The 23,764-nt window shown below is 44.6% G+C and overlaps 1 protein-coding gene across 1 annotated transcript in view; it reads right to left on the bottom strand.

Annotated features, from left to right (window-relative positions):
• LOC134958811 (TRIO and F-actin-binding protein-like) overlaps positions 1 to 23,764 on the bottom strand; it is a 132,467-nt gene that overhangs the window by 56,794 nt on the left and 51,909 nt on the right. The window contains exons 4-9 of the mRNA XM_063941532.1: positions 22,756 to 23,560; positions 21,521 to 21,872; positions 20,792 to 20,918; positions 19,440 to 19,511; positions 16,611 to 16,679; positions 11,472 to 11,540 (exon numbers count right to left, since the gene is read on the bottom strand). Coding sequence (XP_063797602.1) covers positions 11,472 to 11,540; positions 16,611 to 16,679; positions 19,440 to 19,511; positions 20,792 to 20,918; positions 21,521 to 21,872; positions 22,756 to 23,500 — 1,434 coding nt within the window. The 5' untranslated portion in view covers positions 23,501 to 23,560. The remainder of the gene's footprint in view (positions 1 to 11,471; positions 11,541 to 16,610; positions 16,680 to 19,439; positions 19,512 to 20,791; positions 20,919 to 21,520; positions 21,873 to 22,755; positions 23,561 to 23,764) is intronic.

Here is a 23,764-nt window from a genome sequence, read left to right as displayed (position 1 = left end):
AGCTCACGCAAACCACCCCACCAACTCCCTCAGTGTCAATTTCCTCCTTCCCCAGGAATGCCAATAGTCCTGCAGGCCATGTCACTGGCAATTCTGACGAGTCCTCTCCTGCCTGGGATTCCTCCGATGCATCCTTGCGTGTAACGCCTACTGCTGCTGGCGCTGCTGTTGCTGCTGCTGGGAGTCGATGGTCATCCCAGAGGGGAAGTCGTAAGCCCACTTTTACTACTTCCACCAAGCAATTGACTGTCCAACAGTCCTTTGTGAGGAAGATGAAATATCACAGCAGTCATCCTGTTGCAAAGCGGATAACTGAGGCCTTGACAACTATGTTGGTGTTAGACGTGCGTCCGGTATCCGCCGTTAGTTCACAGGGAACTAGACAATTTCTTGAGGTAGTGTGCCCCCGTTACCAAATACCATCTAGGTTCCACTTCTCTAGGCAGGCGATACCGAGAATGTACACGGACGTCAGAAAAAGACTCACCAGTGTCCTAAAAAATGCAGTTGTACCCAATGTCCACTTAACCACGGACATGTGGGCAAGTGGAGCAGGGCAGGGTCAGGACTATATGACTGTGACAGCCCACTGGGTAGATGTATGGACTCCCGCCGCAAGAACAGCAGCGGCGGCACCAGTAGCAGCATCTCGCAAACGCCAACTCTTTCCTAGGCAGGCTACGCTTTGTATCACCGGTTTCCAGAATACGCACACAGCTGAAAACCTCTTACGGCAACTGAGGAAGATCATCGCGGAATGGCTTACCCCAATTGGACTCTCCTGTGGATTTGTGGCATCGGACAACGCCAGCAATATTGTGTGTGCATTAAATATGGGCAAATTCCAGCACGTCCCATGTTTTGCACATACCTTGAATTTGGTGGTGCAGAATTTTTTAAAAAACGACAGGGGCGTGCAAGAGATGCTGTCGGTGGCCAGAAGAATTGCGGGACACTTTCGGCGTACAGGCACCACGTACAGAAGACTGGAGCAACACCAAAAACGCCTGAACCTGCCCTGCCATCATCTGAAGCAAGAAGTGGTAACGAGGTGGAATTCAACCCTATATATGCTTCAGAGTTTGGAGGAGCAGCAAAAGGCCATTCAAGCCTATACAATTCAGCACGATATAGGAGGTGGAATGCACCTGTCTCAAGCGCAGTGGAGAATGATTTCAACGTTGTGCAAGGTTCTGCTGCCCTTTGAACTTGCCACACGTGAAGTCAGTTCAGACACTGCCAGCTTGAGTCAGGTCATTCCCCTCATCAGGCTTTTGCAGAAGAAGCTGGAGACATTGAAGGAGGAGCTAACACGGAGCGATTCCGCTAGGCATGTGGGACTTGTGGATGGAGCCCTTAATTCGCTTAACAAGGATTCACGGGTGGTCAATCTGTTGAAATCAGATCACTACATTTTGGCCACCGTGCTCGATCCTAGATTTAAAACCTACCTTGGATCTCTCTTTCCGGCAGACACAAGTCTGCTGGGGTTCAAAGACCTGCTGGTGAGAAAATTGTCAAGTCAAGCGGAACGCGACCTGTCAACATCTCCTCCTTCACATTCTCCCGCAACTGGGGGTGCGAGGAAAAGGCTCAGAATTCCGAGCCCACCCGCTGGCGGTGATGCAGGGCAGTCTGGAGCGACTGCTGATGCTGACATCTGGTCCGGACTGAAGGACCTGACAACGATTACGGACATGTCGTCTACTGTCACTGCATATGATTCTCTCCCCATTGAAAGAATGGTGGAGGATTATATGAGTGACCGCATCCAAGTAGGCACGTCAGACAGTCCGTACTTATACTGGCAGGAAAAAGAGGCAATTTGGAGGCCCTTGCACAAACTAGCTTTATTCTACCTAAGTTGCCCTCCCACAAGTGTGTACTCCGAAAGAGTGTTTAGTGCCGCCGCTCACCTTGTCAGCAATCGGCGTACGAGGTTACTTCCAGAAAATGTGGAGAAGATGATGTTCATTAAAATGAATTATAATCAATTCCTCCGTGGAGACATTGACCAGCAGCAATTGCCTCCACAAAGTACACAGGGAGCTGAGATGGTGGATTCCAGTGGGGACGAATTGATAATCTGTGAGGAGGGGGATGTACACGGTGATATATCGGAGGATGATGATGAGGTGGACATCTTGCCTCTGTAGAGCCAGTTTGTGCAAGGAGAGATTAATTGCTTCTTTTTTGGTGGGGGTCCAAACCAACCCGTCATTTCAGTCACAGACGTGTGGCAGACCCTGTCACTGAAATGATGGGTTGGTTAAAGTGTGCATGTCCTGTTTATACAACATAAGGGTGGGTGGGAGGGCCCAAGGACAATTCCATCTTGCACCTCTTTTTTCTTTAATTTTTCTTTGCGTCATGTGCTGTTTGGGGAGTGTTTTTTGGAAGGGCCATCCTGCGTGACACTGCAGTGCCACTCCTAGATGGGCCAGGTGTTTGTGTCGGCCACTAGGGTCGCTTAGCTTACTTACACAGCTACCTCATTGCGCCTCTTTTTTTCTTTGCGTCATGTGCTGTTTGGGGAGTGTTTTTTGGAAGGGCCATCCTGCGTGACACTGCAGTGCCACTCCTAGATGGGCCAGGTGTTTGTGTCGGCCACTAGGGTCGCTTATCTTACTCACACAGCTACCTCATTGCGCCTCTTTTTTTCTTTGCGTCATGTGCTGTTTGGGGAGTGTTTTTTGGAAGGGCCATCCTGCGTGACACTGCAGTGCCACTCCTAGATGGGCCCGGTGTTTGTGTCGGCCACTAGGGTCGCTTAGCTTACTCACACAGCTACCTCATTGCGCTTTTTTTTTTTTTTCTTTGCGTCATGTGCTGTTTGGGGAGTGTTTTTTGGAAGGGCCATCCTGCGTGACACTGCAGTGCCACTCCTAGATGGGCCAGGTGTTTGTGTCGGCCACTAGGGTCGCTTAGCTTACTCACACAGCTACCTCATTGCACCTCTTTTTTTCTTTGCGTCATGTGCTGTTTGGGGAGTGTTTTTTGGAAGGGCCATCCTGCGTGACACTGCAGTGCCACTCCTAGATGGGCCAGGTGTTTGTGTCGGCCACTAGGGTCACTTATCTTACTCACACAGCTACCTCATTGCGCCTCTTTTTTTCTTTGCGTCATGTGCTGTTTGGGGAGTGTTTTTTGGAAGGGCCATCCTGCGTGACACTGCAGTGCCACTCCTAGATGGGCCAGGTGTTTGTGTCGGCCACTAGGGTCGCTTAGCTTACTCACACAGCTACCTCATTGCGCCTCTTTTTTTCTTTGCGTCATGTGCTGTTTGGGGAGTGTTTTTTGGAAGGGCCATCCTGCGTGACACTGCAGTGCCACTCCTAGATGGGCCAGGTGTTTGTGTCGGCCACTAGGGTCGCTTAGCTTACTCACACAGCTACCTCATTGCGCCTCTTTTTTTCTTTGCGTCATGTGCTGTTTGGGGAGTGTTTTTTGGAAGGGCCATCCTGCGTGACACTGCAGTGCCACTCCTAGATGGGCCAGGTGTTTGTGTCGGCCACTAGGGTCGCTTAGCTTACTCACACAGCTACCTCATTGCGCCTCTTTTTTTCTTTGCGTCATGTGCTGTTTGGGGAGTGTTTTTTGGAAGGGCCATCCTGCGTGACACTGCAGTGCCACTCCTAGATGGGCCAGGTGTTTGTGTCGGCCACTAGGGTCGCTTAGCTTAGTCATCCAGCGACCTTGGTGCAAATTTTAGGACTAAAAATAATATTGTGAGGTGTGAGGTATTCAGAATAGACTGAAAATGAGTGGAAATTATGGTTTTTGAGGTTAATAATACTTTGGGATCAAAATGACCCCCAAATTCTATGATTTAAGCTGTTTTTTAGTGTTTTTTGAAAAAAACACCCGAATCCAAAACACACCCGAATCCGACAAAAAAAATTCGGTGAGGTTTTGCCAAAACGCGGTCGAACCCAAAACACGGCCGCGGAACCGAACCCAAAACCAAAACACAAAACCCGAAAAATTTCAAGTGCACATCTCTAGTTATTTCATCGCGATCTGTCCTCCATATCTGCCAGCTTAGACTTAAACTGGTCCAGATCTTGTTGTTGGTGATCGTGGGATGAGAGCAAGTCGCTATGGGAGGCGACCAGTTCTTCCATCTTGCGTTCTAAATGATCTGTCCTGTCCCCCAGCGCTACCAACTCGGTCTTGACCTCGCGGACGGCAGACGTCAGGTCTTTAGAGAGTTCTGACTTGAAGGCAGACAGGATCTGGCAGAGCGATCTGACGGTCAGGGGAACATCAGATTCACAATCTACTCCTGAAACTGAAAGAGTGGAGGCCAGAATACTAGATCCCGCGGGATCTGGTATGGTGACGGGAGGAGAGGAAATACTTTGCAAAGGGGAAATCTGGAGGGGTTTCTGGGGGGACAAGGAAATTTTAGGATGCATGGGATCTTTATTTTTTTTAGGAGGCATTTCTTGTCAGCAGGAACGTATCCAGAAAGCAATAAAAGGCGCACCTTGAGGGCCGGGTCCAGTCAGAGAATAGAAATGAAACAGGAATGCTCAGTCACATTGATAACATGTACATGTTGATCAGGCAAACATGAGTGGCGGTGGGAGGAGTGAGGAGCACTCACATTATGGAGGATTCACAGGTGTAGGGCGACAGGGCCGTATAGTAGGTAGCTTGAAAGTATAGGTAGAGATTAGAGCGGGAAGAATCGGCACACAGAGCAGCAGTTCTACAGGGGTGGAGATAAACTCTTCGGGGACAGCAGGGTAAGATCGTCTGGTGTTCTCTGTCTTCTAAGCCCCAGTGGACGCTGAGGTGGCCAAAGCTGTATAGGCAGGCACTGCCCCTCTCTGTGAGTGTCGCACAATGCACAGACCCCTTCTTCCCATGCAGGAGAGGGCCGCAGTAGATAAGGACCAGACACAGTGGCCCCTTAGCACTGGAGTAAGGGAGGGAGCCAGCGGTTGTATACCACCCCGGATTTGAGCGGCAGGTGGTGGGGGAGAATAATTGCCAGCACTCTACACCGCCCGGGCGTCACCGGCGGACGGACTCTCTGTCTGAAGGGCGCGACTCCCGGGTCTCGGGGGAGCCGCAGGACAGCCAAGCCGCAGGGCGTATTCCCGACCGCACAGGGTCACCGGAGGGCAGGTGTACAGGTACAGTGGAGGAGTAAGTTGAGCTGGGGATCGGGGTCTCTGCGGCGAGCCGTTGACCACAGCACGTACTCCCAGCTGTGCGGGTCCCAGGGGGTGCAGCACTCAGTCATGCAGGGAGGTGAGAGGGGAGGCGTATGGAGGTAATGAGGGTGAAGTGCTGCGAGGTGGGAGCATGCAGGACGGTATCCGCACCTTTAGCTGCGAGCTTCAAGATGGCCGCCGGCGGGTGCACAAGCAGAGGGGCTCGCACAGCAGTTGCAACTCTCAGGGGCGAGCAGCAGATTTACCTTGTCCCGTGCGTGTCCGGAGGTCTGGGGCAGGCTGGAGAGTGATGTGGTCAAATGCAGGTGAGAAGGTACACCGCCACGGGTCCCGCTCTGGCTGCGCTCCGGTCCCGGAGCTCGAAGTCAGGCAGACCTCAAACTCGAGGCACCGGCTTCAGATCTTGATATAGGCCTCAGTATCAGAAAAGGTGCAGAGGCCTCCCGGTGGAATCCCCGCGCCCAGGGTTCTGCCCACGGCCGTGGGTAGAGTCAGTCAGGGTGGGTTCAGATGTATGGCTCTAAAGCAACCAGCAGTTTCAACCCTTAATTAGCAGGAGCTCTAGTGTAGCACTACCTCTCAGTGCAGCGTCCAGGCCACGCCCCCCCCCCCCCCCCCCCCCCGAGGTTCAGACTTTTTTGAAGGGAGTTCTGCACATCCAGCCTCCCTTTGTACCACCTACGGCGCCTTGGGATCTTAACGTGGTGTTGCAGTTCCTCCAGTCGGACTGGTTTGAGCCTCTACAGGAGGTTGAGGTCAAGTTTCTCACGTGGAAGGCTGTCACTTTGTTGGCCTTAGCTTCTGCTAGACGTGTGTCGGAGTTAGGGGCTTTGTCATGTAAAAGCCCATGCTTGATCTTCCACGAAAACAGAGCTGAGCTTTGGACACGTCAGCAGTTTCTTCCGAAGGTTGTGTCGGCATTTCATATCAACCAACCTATTGTGGTGCCAGTTGCGACTGACTCCTCAATTTCATCAAAGTCCTTAGATGTTGTAAGGGCCCTAAAAATCTATGTGAGGAGGACTGCTCGTCACAGAAAATCAGACTCTCTGTTTGTCCTGTATGACCCCAAGAAAATGGGGTGTCCTACTTCTAACTTCTAAGCAGACTATCTCTCGCTGGATCAGGTTCACTATCCAACATGCGTATTCTATGGCAGGATTGCTGTGTCCTACGTCTGTTAAGGCCCACTCTACTCGTAAAGTGGGTTCTTCCTGGGTGGCTGCCCGGGGTGCCTCAGCATTATAACTTTGCCGAGCAGCAACTTGGTCTGGGTCGAACACGTTTGCAAAGTTCTACAAGTTCGATACTTTGGCCGCTGAGGACCTGAAGTTTGGTCAATCAGTTCTGCAGGAGCCTCCGTGCTCTCCCTCCTGTTCTGGGAGCTTTGGTACATCCCCATGGTACTAATGTGGACCCCAGCATCCTCTAGGACGTAAGAGAAAATAGGATTTTGGTTACCTACCGGTAAATCCTTTTATCGTAGTCCGTAGAGGATGCTGGGCGCCCGCCCAGCGCTTTGTATTCCTGCTATTGTTATTTGGTTCAGTACAACTTTGTTTTAGTTGAGTACTGCATTGTTACTTGGTAAGTAATGTTTCAGCGATTGCTGAGTTTCAAGCTAGTTAGCTTGATGTGCCTTGTATGTGTGAGCTGGTGTGAATCTCGGGTCTGGGACTCCAGGTCGACAACAAAAAGGTCGACACACCTTAGGTCGACGCCAATTGGTCGACACACCTTAGGTCGACATGGACAAAAGGTCGACAGGAACAAGGTCGACATGGAAAAAATGTCGACATGAGTCTTTTATGTTTTTTTGGTGTCCGTTTTCTTCGTAGAGTGACCGGGAACCCCCAATTAGTGCACCGCGTCCCCTCGCATGGCTCGCTTCGCTCACATGCTTCGGGCATGGTGCCTTCGCTCCGCTTCGCTCGGCACAGATTACCATTCCAATCGTAGCCCACGTGGATCGTTAAGTATGAAAAGGTTCCAAAAAATAAAAAAATTGTGAAAAACTCATGTCGACCTTTTTCCATGTCGACCTTGTTCCTGTCGACCTTTTGTCAATGTCGACCTAAGGTGTGTCGACCAATTGGTGTCAACCTAAGGTGTGTCGACCTTTTTGTTGTCGACCTGGAGACCGGATACCGTGAATCTCGCCACTATCTGTGTATAACCCTTCTCTCAAAGACGTCCGTCTCCTCGGGCAGAGTTTCTAGACTGAGTCTGGTAGGAGGGGCATAGAGGGAGGAGCCAGCCCACACTCTCAAACTCTTAAAGTGCCAATGGGTCCTGGTGGACACCGTCTATACCCCATGGTACTAATGTGGACCCCAGCATCCTCTACGGACTACGAGAAAAGGATTTACCGGTAGGTAACCAAAATCCTATTATCACCACCATTAATTTACAGAAGTAGAAAGAAAATGATTGGCTGACTTTATGTAAGTTAGACTGTGAGTGTGTAGGCAGACTGTAACAGCAGCCATTTACTGTACTTCTATATGGAGGCTGAACAGTCTTTGGCCCGGATGTAATGACTTGCGAGACGGCCGGATCTCCGAGACTCCGACCAAACTCATTCGTTTTTTTAAAGCAGAAAACGGTTACAAGACAAAACCAACCAGGTTTTGCCTTATAAACGTTTGCTTCTTAAAAAAACAAACAAACGAGTTCGGCCGGAGTCTCGGCGCTCCGGCCGTCTCGCAAGCCATTACATTCGGCACTTTGTCTTGCTAAAGACCTGTAAAGTAAAGCAATACTCTAGTTCATTATTTGTGTAAGTCATGTTGTTTCTGTTGACTGCTATATATTGTTATGCAAATCATCTTACATATGTTAAAAAAAGTTAAGAAATAATTACCAAAGAAGTAATAGGTCTGGCGCTAGAAATGAGACAGTCTTACCGCAAACAGCTGAATAAAGGGTATATTTAGGGGATCCGGTCTGAAGATCGACAGTGTCTAGGTCGACAATGTTTAGGGTCGACCACTATAGGTCGACAGTTACTAGGTCGACATGGATGGAAGGTCGACAGGGTTTCTAGGTTGACATGTGCTAGGTCGACAGGTCTAAAGGTCGACATGAGTTTTTCAATTTTTTTTTCTTTTTTTGAATTTTTCATACTTAACGATCCACGTGGACTACGATTGGAACGGTAAAGTGTGCCGAGCGAAGCGGGTAGCGGAGCGAAGGCACCATGCCCGAAGCATGGCGAGCGAAGCGAGCCATGCGAGGGGACGCGGGTGCACTAATTTGGGATCCCGGTCACTCTACGAAGAAAACGACACAAAAAAAATAAAAATCCTCATGTCGACCTTTAGACCTGTCGACCTAGCACATGTCGACCTAGAAACCCTGTCGACCTTCCATCCATGTCGACCTAGTGACTGTCGACCTATAGTGGTCGACCTAAACATTGTCGACCTAGACACTGTCGATTTGATGAACCACACCCATATTTAGTCCCAATAAAACAATATAGGAAGGTAAATACAGTGTTAGAAAGACTGGATATGGTAAAATACATATATTACATTTACGTTTGATCAATAAAAAGTAATTGTTGCAACAAATTTTATAAATATATAAAAAACACACAAAAATGGGCAAACATTAGCACTGCATCCATATGTAATTAATAGAAAAATTAGCTTGGACTTGCATATAAATTCAATCCAAGGAGCATATATAGCAGCTAATAGGATATCTTTTTATAACATTACCTCTCCAAATGAATTTAAGAGTAAGTGCTGACTGGGTGCTCTGGGATACTACACTTGTTAGTAAATAACCTATATCAGCTATCATTTGTCTGAAGAACTAGCTATATTAAATTATAATTGATTGAGAATATGATCAATAAATCCCAACATTAATCTAATTGTACAAATAATATCCTATGTGACTTTGATGTTAGTTTTGATACAGTTTTCTATATAACCAACTTTCTCCCTATCCTGTTTCATCTCATTCTTTTCACCTGGTCTTCAGTCTGCATAATGCCAGTCATAGGTTAGTTATGACCACACGCAAACAGAACTTGATCTTGTGCTCCTATTGGTCCCAGTGCATTATCCTGATTCATCCACTCTGGCTCTGGGAATGCTGTCTGTCCCTGATGGAGGGACATAGGGCCTAATTCAGATCTAATTGCTGCTGCAGGATTTTCATGGGGGGGGGGGGGGGGGAGGGGGTTCTGCACATAGCATACACACACTGCATATACATGCAAACACACACATACACACACAGCATATGCATGAACACACAGCATATACACACACACAAACAGCATACACACACATATACACAGAAACATACAAACACACACACAAAGCATACACACACAGCATATATACACACAAACAGCATACACACACATATACACAGAAACATACAAACACACACACAAAGCATACACACACAGCATATATACACACAAACAGCATACACACACATATACACAGAAACATACACAAACACATACAAAGCATACACGCACATCATATACACACAAACAGCATACACAGAAACACACACACAGCATATACACACAAACACAAAGCATATACATACACACAAACAGCATAAACACACATATCATACACAGAAACACAGACACAGCATATACACACAAACACACACAAAGCATATACAAACACATAAACAGCATACACACACAGCATATACACACAAACACACACCATATACACACACACAGCATATACACACAAACACACACATAGCATGCACACACAGCATACACACACACTCAGCATATACACACATCATATACACACACAAACAGCATACACAAACATAGCATATACACACACACAAACACACATAGCATACACACAACATATACCATATACACACATATCATACACACAAACACACACATAGCATACACCGCTCCCCAAACATCAGAACAGTGAATGCTACTACACCAAGACACCATAATAACTATGCCCCCAGCACCTGGCTGCTCAGCTGCAGAGGACAGTCACTGTCTCAGCCTCACCCGTCCCTCCAGCAATGTCCTGAAGTCACATGGGAGGTCTGCCTGGGACTCTGCCTCTGCAGCTAGTTCCCACCCCCAACATTCACATGATTCATCCAGCGTGGAGAGCCGCACAGGCTGCAGCACTGTTTGCAATTGAATAAACATCGGAGAGCTGACATTCCCCCCCCCCCCCCCTTCATGAAGGGGGGAGGGGGCAGATATAACATATGCAGAGAGAGTTAGATTTGGGTGTAGTGTGTTCAAACTGAAATCTAATTGCAGTGGAAAAACAAAGCAGCCTGCATTTACCCTGCACAGAAACAATATAACCCACCCAAATCTAACTCTCTCTGCACATGTTATATTCGCCCCCCCCCCCCCCCCCTCCCTGCAGTGCTCATGGTTTTGCCCATTAGCTAACAAACTTGATGCTGTGATCAGATCTGAATTAGGCCCATAGTTGTTATGCCGGCGCTCGGGATCCCGTTGCCCAGCATACCGGCGCTGGATCCCAACCGCCGGCATGCCGACAGTGGGGTGAGTGCAAAAGAGCCCCTTGCGGGCTCACTACGTCCGCCACGCTGTGGGCGCGGTGGCGCTTATTCTCCCTCCAGGGGTGTCGTGGACCCCCAAGAGGGAGAATAGTTGTTGGTTTGTCGGCTGTCGGGATCCCGGCGTCGGTATGCTGAGCGCCGGGATCCCGACAGCCGGCATATCAAATGCCTCCCATTGTTATCAGATATGACTGAATACTTTTCATGACACAGGATGCTTGAATTATAAAGTATTTCCTACAGTATATTTGCATAAAGGAGAAGAATAAAACATACAAATACAGCTATTCAGTAACCTATATACAGAGAGGTGAGAGGCCCAGCTTACTACACTTTGAGATGTCAAGTATGTGTTTAATCTTTAGGTGGTCAACTACAGAAAGGACAATTTATCCTCAGTTACCCATATTTCTTCTTTGCACTCCCTCACCCCAGGGCAGTAGATGGCTTGGCCATGCTCAGGTACTTTTCAGGGGATGTGGCCTAATCATGGGAGGCGTGGCCCTGCACACTTAGAAAAAACCATAGGAACAATAATACTCTAAGTGCCTCCCTGGCCACACAGCAGCCCAGCACACAGCAGCATATGCTGGGCTGAGGAGAAGAGCTGCAAGTGCTGCTGCCAGGTAAAGAGGATGAGAACTTGGATGGGGAACCCTCCATCAAGCCTGTGCCCGGGTAAATAATACCTGCCCCTCCCCCTTCTCTGTGCCACTGCCTCACCTGAGCCCCTGTTCGGTGTGGTGAGGCGTCCCGGCTCCTCGCACTTCTAGTTTTTGAACTGCTGAACTCCTGCACAAAGACACAATGTTTAAATCCCAGTAATCATTAAATGCGTGAACAAGTTCCTCATACTCAGCTACAATATCATTTAGGGAATTACTTTTATATTTGATATTCCTCAATTCCTCAAATTCTCACTGTCTCATTTTAATAGCATTATGCGTATAAAAATTAAGCAAATTGAGTGAATAAGGTATGTACTCTGATTGTCCAACATTGTGTGTGCCTAACATTAACTATTCACAGGTCTGCAAAATGTAAGGTATTGAAAGATTTTTTAATAATACTTTTATATTCTTAATTATACTCCTGTGTACATCAAGAAATAGTATATAAAACAAATTACCACATCACATTTACCTATAAGGGGGTTACATACATTTTGAAGAAAAAACAAGACGTTTAATTCTTCTTGACATATTTATTGTGAAATACGAAGAAGTGTAGATGATATCACTGTGTTTTTGTCTCAATTACATGATAAAATAACAATAAAATCATACAATAATAGAAACAAAACCATAATTATTGAAGAAATCGTTAATATCTTGTTTTTTTTTTACTTCAAATTTCGTTTTGTCGCATTTCGCTTATAAGTTTTTTTTCTGTGTCGTCTCTGTGTATCATCAGCAGAAGTCAGCCATCATGTTGATGTCCCAACGACCCTGGAATCTTCTTTCTACATCTTTAAGGTCTTGGTGGAACCGTTCACCCTGTTCTTCACTGCAGTCTCCGAGATTATTTGGGAAATTGTCAATATGGGAATTCAAAAAATGTACCTTTACTCATATTCCAGCCAAGGTTTCTGTAACTATTAAGTATTTTCCAGACAATTTCTTTGTAATTTGGATCCTTAACATTGCCTACAAATTTTGAAATCACTTGTCTGTACAGAGTCTATGCCGAAAGTTCCACAATATTCATTACACACCCGAAATGTTCATGTTTTATTAACTTTCTAATGTCAGGGGCTGTAAAAATGCTGTGTGTGTATAAGTAGTTGTAGGCAGGGGTTAAAATGAGCCGGCACAGGGCAAAACTGTTGTATTTAGTTCCATCTTCACCAGCTCACCTTGTAGTTGTGTATGTGTGTGCGCAATGTTCCTTTAGACATTATGGGGTTTAGGCCCTTTGTAAATTTCAGCTCCAGGCCCATGTGGACCTTAATCTGGCACTGGGCGAGGGGAAGTTTTATGACGAGAACTGAATTGCATCGTTCTATACTACCGACTGAATTTATTTAAGACAATGTTTTAGAATTCATGCAGGCAGAATACATTTATTACTTTAATGAGTATGAAAAAAATGACTTACTCATAAATACACATTTTGCAGAAAAAGTGATGTGATATGCAAAATTGGAAGTAATTTTCGTGTTCAGAAGCCAAAAATCTATGCGTATCACATAAATTCGTTAAAAGAGCTTCTTCAGGGATCGTGGCCTGGAGTAACTAGAGTAAGGGAGCGTTTGCCCGGCTCTCCGTCCCACTGCCATCCTTAATATATCCTGTTATATGTACTATTTTTTCCTGTCACACCGCTGGATTTGAGGGGGAACTGCTCCTGACTACTGGAGGCTCCGTGTGGGGACTTTTAAGTGGCGATTCCCTGCTTGTTTCACGAAGCTCTCTGCGGCCGGTCCTCCACTCCTGGTGTTGGCATCTCTACCTCCAGCTCCTGGGGATGGTCAGCAATTATATACTTACCCTGCAGTTCCTACCCTGCTAGCGGTTGTGTTTGGTGAAAGACCCTGGCTGCCTGCTCTCCTTCGGCCATCCGACTGTTGCTGCTGTGTTTGGGGCGTGGTGCTTGCAGCTTGGCGCCATCTTGCCTGATCACTGTGAGTCCTGTTCGGCCGCTCCGAGAATCTGTGCTCCTTTGGCGATACTCTGCTACTGGCTACGCGCGCTCTTCTGTACTTTGCTCGCCTGCTTTCTCCAGTGACTGTGCCCATTGAAGTTGCTGGTGAGATTTGGTGGTGTGCCGGCTGCCGCCATTTGGACACCGCCTTCCGCCTTCCTTGCCTGACCCTGTCTAAAGATGGCTGTCCCTATTCACCAGCTACTTCTGGCTATTCATGCCTCTACCGAACGACTCCTTGCTAAATTTGATACTGTGGGAGCTGATATCTCTGGGTCTCTGGAGGAATCTTTTTGGTCCCTACTACCAGAGCCACTCCTGGACTCATTCCGTGTACAAGGAGTGCTTTCTCCTGTGTCTGTATTCCTGTCCACTGATGGATCCCTGGACTCCGACAATAACCTCCTGAAAGTGGATTTTATTTTTCTGTGGACTGTATTGCAGTTTTTTGACACTCACCCATTTATTTTAAGTGTTGTTTTACGTGTCCGTGGCTAGCCGGGAGGTTTCGACATCTGGCTTTTAAGTACTTTATCTCCTTTTGTGCCTGGCCCTGGGTGACTGGGGATGTGACTATCATCGCGATCCTACATGTGCTGGAGGACTGGCTGGACTGATACTCAGTGTGTATTATATAATACCTATGGTGATTTTGTGATGGTGCTGTTTCATACTGTATATTGTCGAATTGATATATCCTTATAATTGAGAGAGCCGGGTACTTTCTGGCTATGGGCGATTAGTATTTTGTCCTCGCAACTTATTCCTTAATTTTTTGGCGGGGGGGGGGGGGGGGGTAGCTAGTTTGGGCTTACTTAGTGGAGGTAATGTGATAGGGGGAGGGGGGTTAGGTAGGCTATAGTATAGTTAGTAGGGGTTTGTTAGGGATCCAAGTATACCTAAGTTGGGGGTAGGTCATATGGGGTGGTTTGCTTTGGGTGTTATTTTATTTTATCTTTTTATTTTGTATAGGTGTTGATTTTGGGCAGATAGAGGGATTGACGACTGATCCTAGGTCAGCTTTTGATAATCTTATATTTGATGCTTCTTTCTTTTTGAATGTGCAATCCATCTATCTGGGTTTGGCAAGGGTGGAGTAAAGTGTATTCCCTTTTCTCTGGAAGCAATTTATACTATATGTACTCCTTTCATATCTTTATACAGTGAACCTGAATGGCGCCTTCGGGTGATTTAAGGGTTTATTTACTAAGCCTTGGATGGAGATAAAGTGGATGGAGATAAAGTACCAGCCAATCAGCTCCTAACTGTCATGTTACAGGCTGTGTTTGAAAAATGGCACTTAGGAGCAGATTGGCTGGTACTTTATCTCCGTCCAAGGCTTAGTATATAGACCCCTTAATACCTGTCAATGTGTGTTGCATATAATGTGATTATCCTATTGCATGTTCTATGGCATTTGCTTATGGGTGCCACCCTGCCGTGTTGATCCTATCTATTTACTGTATATGGGCAATTTATATATCCTGATGTGTATAGTATGACTATTCTTTTGTATGTTCTATGACACTTGTGTATGGGTGTCGATCCTCTTTGCTTATTGTACATGTGTACCTTATCTGTCCCAACATATTTGCTACTGTATGGGGTTCTTTTTGTGGGTTTATATGTTCACCTTGCAAAACTTATAATAAAAATGATTGAATTTAAAAAAAAAAGCTTAATATCATCGCAGATCTGTGTTATTATTACTGCCTTCTGCCCACACTCATTTTGTAGTATGACACCTCTTATTAATCTTAACTATGCACTTCTATCTGCAATACACTGACTGCTATCCATGTGTCTCCATACTGCCACTTTATGAAGACCCTAATCTACCATCCCTCCAGTGGTTCCCTTCTTCCCAACCTCACTTACACAATATATTTGTCTACTGTACTATTCTTTTTTTCTGTAACTTCCCACTAATTCTTACTTATCTATGATTTGGTTATCCTGCCAACTGTAACCTATATGGTGTGCTCTAGGTGGCTGCCTCCTCTGGTACTTGAAAGGGCAGGATGAGCAGCACACGGAGCTATTTATGCAATGAATATCTTGTTAGTTGCTTAAGCAGACTCACAGTGGTCTGCTAACATCGCAAAGTCATAACCGATGGTCGTGATGGTGATCTGCTGCAGCACTCCGATCTCGCAGATTGTGCAGGAGGCGTGCATTTATGTCTACAGACACCTCCTGACGCATTTTATTTGTATGGAATTGCACGGATGCTTTCCTGCGGCTGTGCACTTCCATACAAGCCAGAATGAAGCCCTATGTTCATAGTAATATATCTAAAAAGCAGATGAGTCCTATTGGAGAAACACTATATAAATAAAATTATTATTATTACTATAAGTTTCTATGCTACTGAAATGTATTGATTTGATCAATTATTATTCCACTCCCCTTTAATTTAGTAGTAGGTTTTAAGTTTATCTATGCTTGGCCACATGCTTAGCCTCAGTTATGGTGGCTGTTGTTCTGAGGGTCCTCTGGGTGTTGAGGTTCGTACTGAGTTTCCACTAGTGTGTCACTTCAGGTGCTGGTAACTGGGTACTGGATCTAAATTCCTCTTTGATGGTATAAGCTCCAGGCACTCTGCTCTGGTAGTTGGTTTGAACTATCATTAGCGGATTTCAAACAGGCTACTGATTACTGTATTACATGCTGTGCCGTTTCCTGAGTTCTCAAACACTGGTCCCGGCCCCTAACTCCTGCATTCAGTGTTAAGTGTTGAGTACCACTCAGATGGTTCCAGGGGCAGTCTGTAAGTTTTCCTTTTTTCACCAACCTCTTTGACGGCACTAGGTATATATTTCGCCCATGAGTACACATCTCATTCAGCCACCTGGATTCCTGTACGATTTATCAGCCCAGTCCACGGTTCTTGACTCCGATCTGAGGGGCTGATCTGATCAGGCTCTGGGAATGCTGGTTGTCGCTGATGTAGGCACCAAGTTGTAATCAGATATGACTGAATACTTTCCATGACACAGAGTGCTCGAATTGTAAATTATTTTCCTTAATTTACATAAGGGGGAAGAATAAAACATACAAGATAACACTTCAGTCACCTAAATACAAAGAGGTGAGAAGCTTACTACACTTGAAATGTATAGTATGTGTTTAATCAGTGCGGTCAGCTTCAGAAAGGACAATTCAACCCCAATTCAATATCCCAAATTGTTATTCCACTACTTCTCTGTACTCCCTCACCTGAGCCCCTGTTCGGTGTGGGGAGGCGTCCCGGCTTCTCACACTTCTAGCTTTTGAACTGCTGAACTCCTGCACAAAGATACAATGCTTTACTGTCAGTAGCCATTACATGCGTGTGCAAGTTCCCCACACTCAGATACAGTATTAGTTAGTGAGCACTTTATATTTAATATTCCTCAATTTCCCAAATTCTCATTGTCTCAATTTAATAGCATTTTATATATAACAATGAAGCAAATTGAGTTAATACAGTATATCCTTTGATTGTTCAATATTGAGTGTGCTTAACATTGAATATTATTATTATTATTATTATTATTATTATTATTATTATTATTATTATCACTACTACATTCAGAGATGTACGTAGATGCAATGGTTTATATACATGTTCAATATTTGTGGATCTGTGATCAATTGCAGTCTCCCCTTAGCTGCAGCACAACTGACATGCTGCGGCATTTGGGGGGCAGAGCTAGGGCTGTGACAAGGCTCTTTCTACAAAATGAGGGCGTGTCACTCGCATTTAGTAGGCGTGCTGAGACCAGGGTCTGCATTTTTCGAACGCAGACTTCCTGGCCACAGCAAAGGGGTTCCTAGCAGCCAGTCTGAGCTTCAGCTTACTCAGATGGCCAAGGGCTGTGAACATGGTCGCGATGGTGATCCGATGATGCGCCTTTGGTTGTCACACTTGGATCTGCGATGCATGCAGGGTGCGTCTTTTTCCTACAAACGCCTCCTGCAGCATTAGCATATTAGTTCCTGTGGCTGTGCAATACAGTACATCTCTGAATCAGGCCCTTTATCCCCACTTATTTAGCAGTATGTCACCTCTGTTATTAATCTATTTTTTTTTTATGTACTTCTATCTGCAATGCACTGACTCCCATACTAACACATCTTAGAGGCCCTAATCTACCATTTCTCCCGTCTGCCTTTATTTTTCTCTAATTCCCCACTGATTTAGTTTTCTATATGACCACCTATTTCTCCCTATGCTATTGTATCTCATCTCTTGTCTTCAGTTTGCATTATGGTAATCAAACCCAAAGCCCATGGGCGTAGTGAGGATTTTGTGGGCCCCACAGCAACATTTTCAAGGGGCCCCTGTCCCAATGCTACTAGAGGGACACATCTTGAAGCAGTTGTTAATTTTTTTGCCCCATAGATAGTGTTCTAGTTTATTTTCTGAATCATAGTAGTGCCACATTACAGTGCCCCAGTTCATATTATGTAACATTATAATGCCCTCCAGTTCATTCTGTACCACATTACAATGAGAAGGTTCAGGAGCATAACTACATGTAGCGTAGGCCCCAAGGCAAAAGTATGTATCACCCAATGGTGAAAAAAGTATATAGCACATATAACTTTGACAGGGCAGATGGGCCCCTTTCAGCTATGGGCTCCATGCACCTATGGTAGCTATACCTTGCCAAAGCCATCACTTCACTCGCCTGCCAAAATCCTTTGCTAGTATAGCCATCTGGACTTTGTCAGTTGAAGATATCTGGTCATTAGAGGATGAGATTGAATGCATGAAGCACGCTGTGTGATTGCCTAATAATTAACCCTAACATGGTGATGTGGTTATTGCTTATTCAGATTTTTCAGTTTTGCTAATTAAAGTCTTGGAAGTCTGCATAGGCAATCATGCATGCATCTACTTTCTGGGATACGCAGAGCAATTTCACACAAGATATGCTACGCAACTGGTATAGTACTCACTCTGCAACAGTCACTGTTGTTTAGGGTAAGGTAAGAGGGGTGGTGGATGGAGAGGGAGAGAAGTGGGAATGAAGAGGGTACAAGTGGCATCACAGTCTCAGCCGATACATAGTGCCCCATGAAGTTAACTATGCTTTCTCTATGCCAATCATCTCCTAACTTCCATGTTACAGGCTGTTTTTGAAAAATGACAGTTAGGAGCTGATTGTCTGGTACTTTATCACCGTGCAATTTATCACTCTCCGAGGCTTGATAAATCTGGGCATTTTAAAGTATGATGAATAACAGTAAAATAAATACCATTGGGAAAATGTTGACTGCACCTAGAGGTAACTACCCATGTGTCTCAAGGCCTGATTTTGAGTTACAGTATGCGCTGTTGTGTGGCTTCACACAGATTCCTGTTTATCGATAATCTGAGGCTACGCAGGCCCGTGGTTCCCCTCTGCCGCTGCCTAATTGACAGGCAGCAGCATTGAGGGGGCAGAGGGTGGGCTGCCTTCCTAAAAATGGGGGCGTGTTGCCCCCTATTTTCTGGGAGCAGAGAGACAAGTGTCTGCTTGTCACCACGCAGACTTCCTGGCCTCGAGCCTCCGCTTCCATTGGCCAGCTGCGCCTACCACTGGCCACCCGATGGTCGCAATGTTGGACCCCAGGTTGTGACGTTGGTCTCAGTGCTGGGAACGCAGTTATATGCAGGCGGCGTATCTTCTACTGAGACGTCTCCTGCATGTCCCTCCTAAAACTGGGATGTAAATTCAATGCTGCTTGCAAGTAACTTTCCTTATTGAAAGACTAGGACAAATCTAGCTACACTCCCATTGGGAGCCTAAACCCATGAGTCAAAAAATTTTGCCAGGCATGTGCATTCTACTGCGAATACTCAGCCACAATCAGTCTTATATCTTGCTTTGTCTTATGGGAAAATACTTAATTTATTCTGGAATTGCAGGAGTGAATTTGTGATCTGAAAAGTTCCAGGTCTCCATATATGTTATGGTGGCTGTGGCCATAAGATAATGGACTGGTGGCAGCATAGGAAAGATTTCATCAGACATTCCCTGTTCGCAGTACTGCCAGTGCCTATTGTAGTGTGCTCACCGTATCTGTTCTTGGAGGTGGGTGCAGGCTCGCTCTCCGCAACTTTAGCTCCTGGCGCATTCGCACAGATTCCTATAAACAGCAAATTATGCCTGTCATTTTTATTCAAAAACAGAAATGATGAACAGATTATGGAAATAAATAGATAAATTCAAACAGAAACTATTTCAATCAAATTCTTGTGCAATGTTGAGATTTTAAACAAATTAGGACAGTTACCTTTGATATGTGATTATTTTTTCTTAGGTTTCTTTTATATACACAGTGGCATCATTTACAAATGCCCAGCTCTAAATACAGATTTTTTCCACTGTGATGTCATTTAGCTATATTTGCATAATTGTGAACATTTTACAGGTAAGTACAGGCCTTACATTACAAAGATGGAGGTGACTGCAGTTCTGTTGCTCCATCTGATGGGAGAAGCTGGATTGATCAATGCATTCCGATTAAAATAGATATAGAAATAAGTGACAATAGATGGAAAATGCACATTCATTGGTGTTTTACCAACTTAATAGATTCCTGCAGAACTTTTTCAATCTCAAATTATTATGTAACCTTGATACACCCCCTGACTGTGTTTATGCAGAGGCCATTACTTTAAGTGAACCAACTTCTGTGCTGCCAAAGCAAATTTTATATTGGAATGAGTTTTATATACTGTATGTGTACAAATAAAGTACAGTTAAACAGTTATAATGTGAAACATTAAAAAGAGATAGACATGATGTCTTTTACTGCCTTAGGAGGAGATGTATGAAGCAGTGAAAAGAGTGGAGAAGTGTGCCAGTGGATAAGCGGCCCATGCAAGTATAAGTAGCAAATCAGGTGCTACTTATAATTTTATAGAATACACTTGATAAATGTTACGTCAATGCTGATTGGTTGCCATGTGCAATTTCTCCACTGGCTTATTTCTCCACTTTTTTTTACTGCTTCATACATCTGCCCCTTAGTCAAGACAAAAATGATGCTCCAACATGCTGTATTTTAGTCAAATTTAATTAAAGAAGAAGGTATTCCACATGTTATAGTAAGTAGAACTTTCTGGACATTGATGTAGCTGGATTTTTTTTTTTCTTGTTTAAAGTGAACAAGATACATACAAAAGAGTATGCAGCAATGATACACAAAAAGCTGGAACTTATTACTGAGAACAAGTATCTAAGAAAAAAGTTCCAATTCTGATAAGCAGTGGTAAAGTGGTCTTGTACACTAAGGACTGAAGCTCAATTTTCAATACTGTGTTTGGGGAGCAAAGTGTATACATGTCTATATTTGTTTTCAGTTCATATATGACCATAGTGTTTTTCTATATTTATCATATCAATGGTACAGTGAACTCTCACCTCAGGGTACAGGCATGGGGTTGACTGTCGCCTTGCTCGTCTCCACTGCATTGTTGTGTTCTTCCCAGAAAGACTCTCTATTAGTCCAGCCTCCAAGGCCTGAAAAGCTTCAAGCACTTCTGCTGTTCTGTGATTCATGACAGTGGTAGAAAAAAAAAGTCCCTCACAATGAAAGAAATATAACCATAACAGAAATTACATAATAGCACAAAACACCAGAAAGTTTAGCTTACGAAGAGAAAGGGCTAAAACAGGTATGTGCGCTATGTCAATCAATAGACCTTCCTACTGGAACCTGGATTGGTAAAGCCCAAAAGAACTTCCCAGCCCCTTGGTTTCTGAGAAATACAAGAGACCTGTTGTTTCCAAGAAGAGGGACTGTTCATTCAGGTGAAATATAAAACAAAAGTAAAAACTTAACCTGATAATCTTATTCCCAGCCCTTACATAGATCGTATACTCTATTAGCAAATCTTCATTTTGAAACCTATACAAAACAGTATCCAAAATCATAATCAAAGACTAACTAACCGTATATTTAGCTAAAGCTCAAAAACTATACTGTGCCCCAACAGTTCAGTAAGAAATGAGTGGAATTATTCTTGCTCTAACGAAAATTTGCTATACACTATTGAAGGTTTCCTTTATATTTTGCAGAAGATATTGGGGGCATTCCAATATAATCGACTACCTGGGCCCATTAATGTCTTAATACAGCATTGCTTTTACCTCCGTTCCTCTCCAAATATTCTCTCCACTTCTGCTTTTCCAGGACTGCGTGTTTGGGATTTCTTGTTGACATTTCGGTTAAGGTCAGGTCTCAAGAGCTTAGCTTGTGGTATATCGGCAAGCATGGTATAATGCATGCGACTTGATGCTCCTCGTGGACTATATTCAGAGTCAAGGGAGCTAGTGGACGATGTAAGTCGACGACTTACTCCGAGACTTGGAGGATCTTGTTTTACACGAGATGCACTGTGATTAGAGAAAGCTGATTGGGAGGCACCTCGATCTGTCCCATAACGAGAGATACCCATATTTCCTCTCTGAGCACAGTTTTTATTGAATGGTTCTGCATTAGCTGTGGATTGAACATATAAAAAGAGTGGTGACAGGTGCAATAGAGCCTTGAGTCTAGACAAAAAATTATATAATTGCCAACAACTTACAAAGAATTTTAAAATTAATATTTAAGCTAACTGGCAAGCTAAAAAGATAACAAAAATAAAGAACTGTGTGATTGTAGAATTCAAAACTGAAATATAGAATTTTGGGGGTAATTCCAAGTTGATCGCAGCAGTAATTTTGTTAGCAGTTGGGCAAAACCATGTGCACTGCAGGGGAGGCAGATATAACATGTGCAGAAAGAGTTAGATTTGGGTGGGTTATTTTGTTTCTGTGCAGGGTAAATACTGGCTGCTTTATTTTTACACTGCAAATTAGATTGCAGATTGAACACACCACACCCAAATCTAACTCTCTCTGCACATGTTAAATCTGCCTCCCCTGCAGTGCACATGGTTTTGCCCAACTGCTAAAAAAATTCCTGCTGCGATCAACTTGGAATTACCCCCTTTATGCGTGTAGTCTTTGACCTATGAACGGAAGGAGAGTAAGGCCTTGTCTTACTAAAAATACCACCTGGCAGAAAAAGTGCCTTGATTCTTGAGCAAGTTATGTGGGCAATTTATGGGGATTGGCAAAATACAGCATCTTAAAAATCACAGACTTGCTGATTCTGATAATTTTTGGGTCAGAATTGGTGAATCAAGGATTTCCAACATGTTGGATTTTGCAGATGACCCAACCCAGACATCGGCAAATGGGGAATATCCCCAACTGATTGCAGATGTATAGGCCCCATTAGACTTTTTCCATAGATTAAAAATACTCAGATATTCTCTATACTGTACACACTGTATACTTGTATCCAAATTTAAAATCAAACAAAGATATTAAGAGACCTGTTTTTGGTACTGAAGATCTTCTAATGAAGTTCCCAAACTGGCCAACATCATCCGCGCTTCTTTGATTTGATCTGGTTGGGGAGGTGCTCCGTTGAAAAGTGTGAGGTGATATACTTCTGTGCTGATCTCTGAAAGGGGAAGAGCTTCTTGCCTGTGACCTAACAGGAGATACAGTTCTTGTCGGAGTTCTCACAGGGGAGTTAGTCCAAGGTTGGTTTCTCACTGGAGAGGCGCTCCTCTGTTGTGGTCTCATAGTTGAGGTACTTCTCAACTGGGTTCTTACAGGAGAGTCACTCCTTTGCTGTGATCTCATCGGAGAAGCACTTCTTTGCTGTTTTTTCACAGGTGAGTTCTTTTGGTAGGAGTCCATAGAAGAGCAGCTTTTCTGTGGAGATCTCATTAGAAGTGAATCATTCTGTTGAGATCTTAGAGAGGAGGAATTACTTTGTTGGGATCTTACAGGGGAAGAACTTCTATCCTGGGATCTCACAGGGTAGAAACTTCTTTGCTGTGATGTTACAGGAGAGGGACTTCTATGCAGCACATTTGCAGGAGAGGAACTGTTATGCTGGGATCTCAAAGGAGAGTTAATCCTTTGCTGATACTTCACAGGGGATGATGTCTTCTGTTGTTGGTACATACCGGTAGAAGTGCTCAAAGGTGTTGATTTTATTTGGGTAGGAGCATTACTTCTTTGTGGAGACTTCATGGGAAGGTTCCCATGGTTTCCTGACAACTGCATCTCACCTTGTTCTTCAAATAGCTCAGACACTTCCTTGTAGAAACTTCTCAGTCCCCATCCCTGAGGAGTATAGGAAAGCAATGGTGATATGGTCTATAAAAACCATGTCATCTCCAGGTTAATTGGGTGGATGAAATAAAGTATGAAAGTATATGTGATGTATGTGATCAATCTGCCTATAGTTTGTTCCTCAGGAGGAAAGAACATATGTGGAAAACAGTAGAACAAGTTGTGTTTTTTGCTCAGTGACAATCTACAATGATC

This window comes from Pseudophryne corroboree, chromosome 9 (genome assembly GCF_028390025.1).
Source record: "Pseudophryne corroboree isolate aPseCor3 chromosome 9, aPseCor3.hap2, whole genome shotgun sequence".
Taxonomy (NCBI): domain Eukaryota; kingdom Metazoa; phylum Chordata; class Amphibia; order Anura; family Myobatrachidae; genus Pseudophryne; species Pseudophryne corroboree.
The sequence above is the reverse complement of the archived record's forward strand: the minus strand, read 5'-3'. Positions and strand labels throughout refer to the sequence as shown.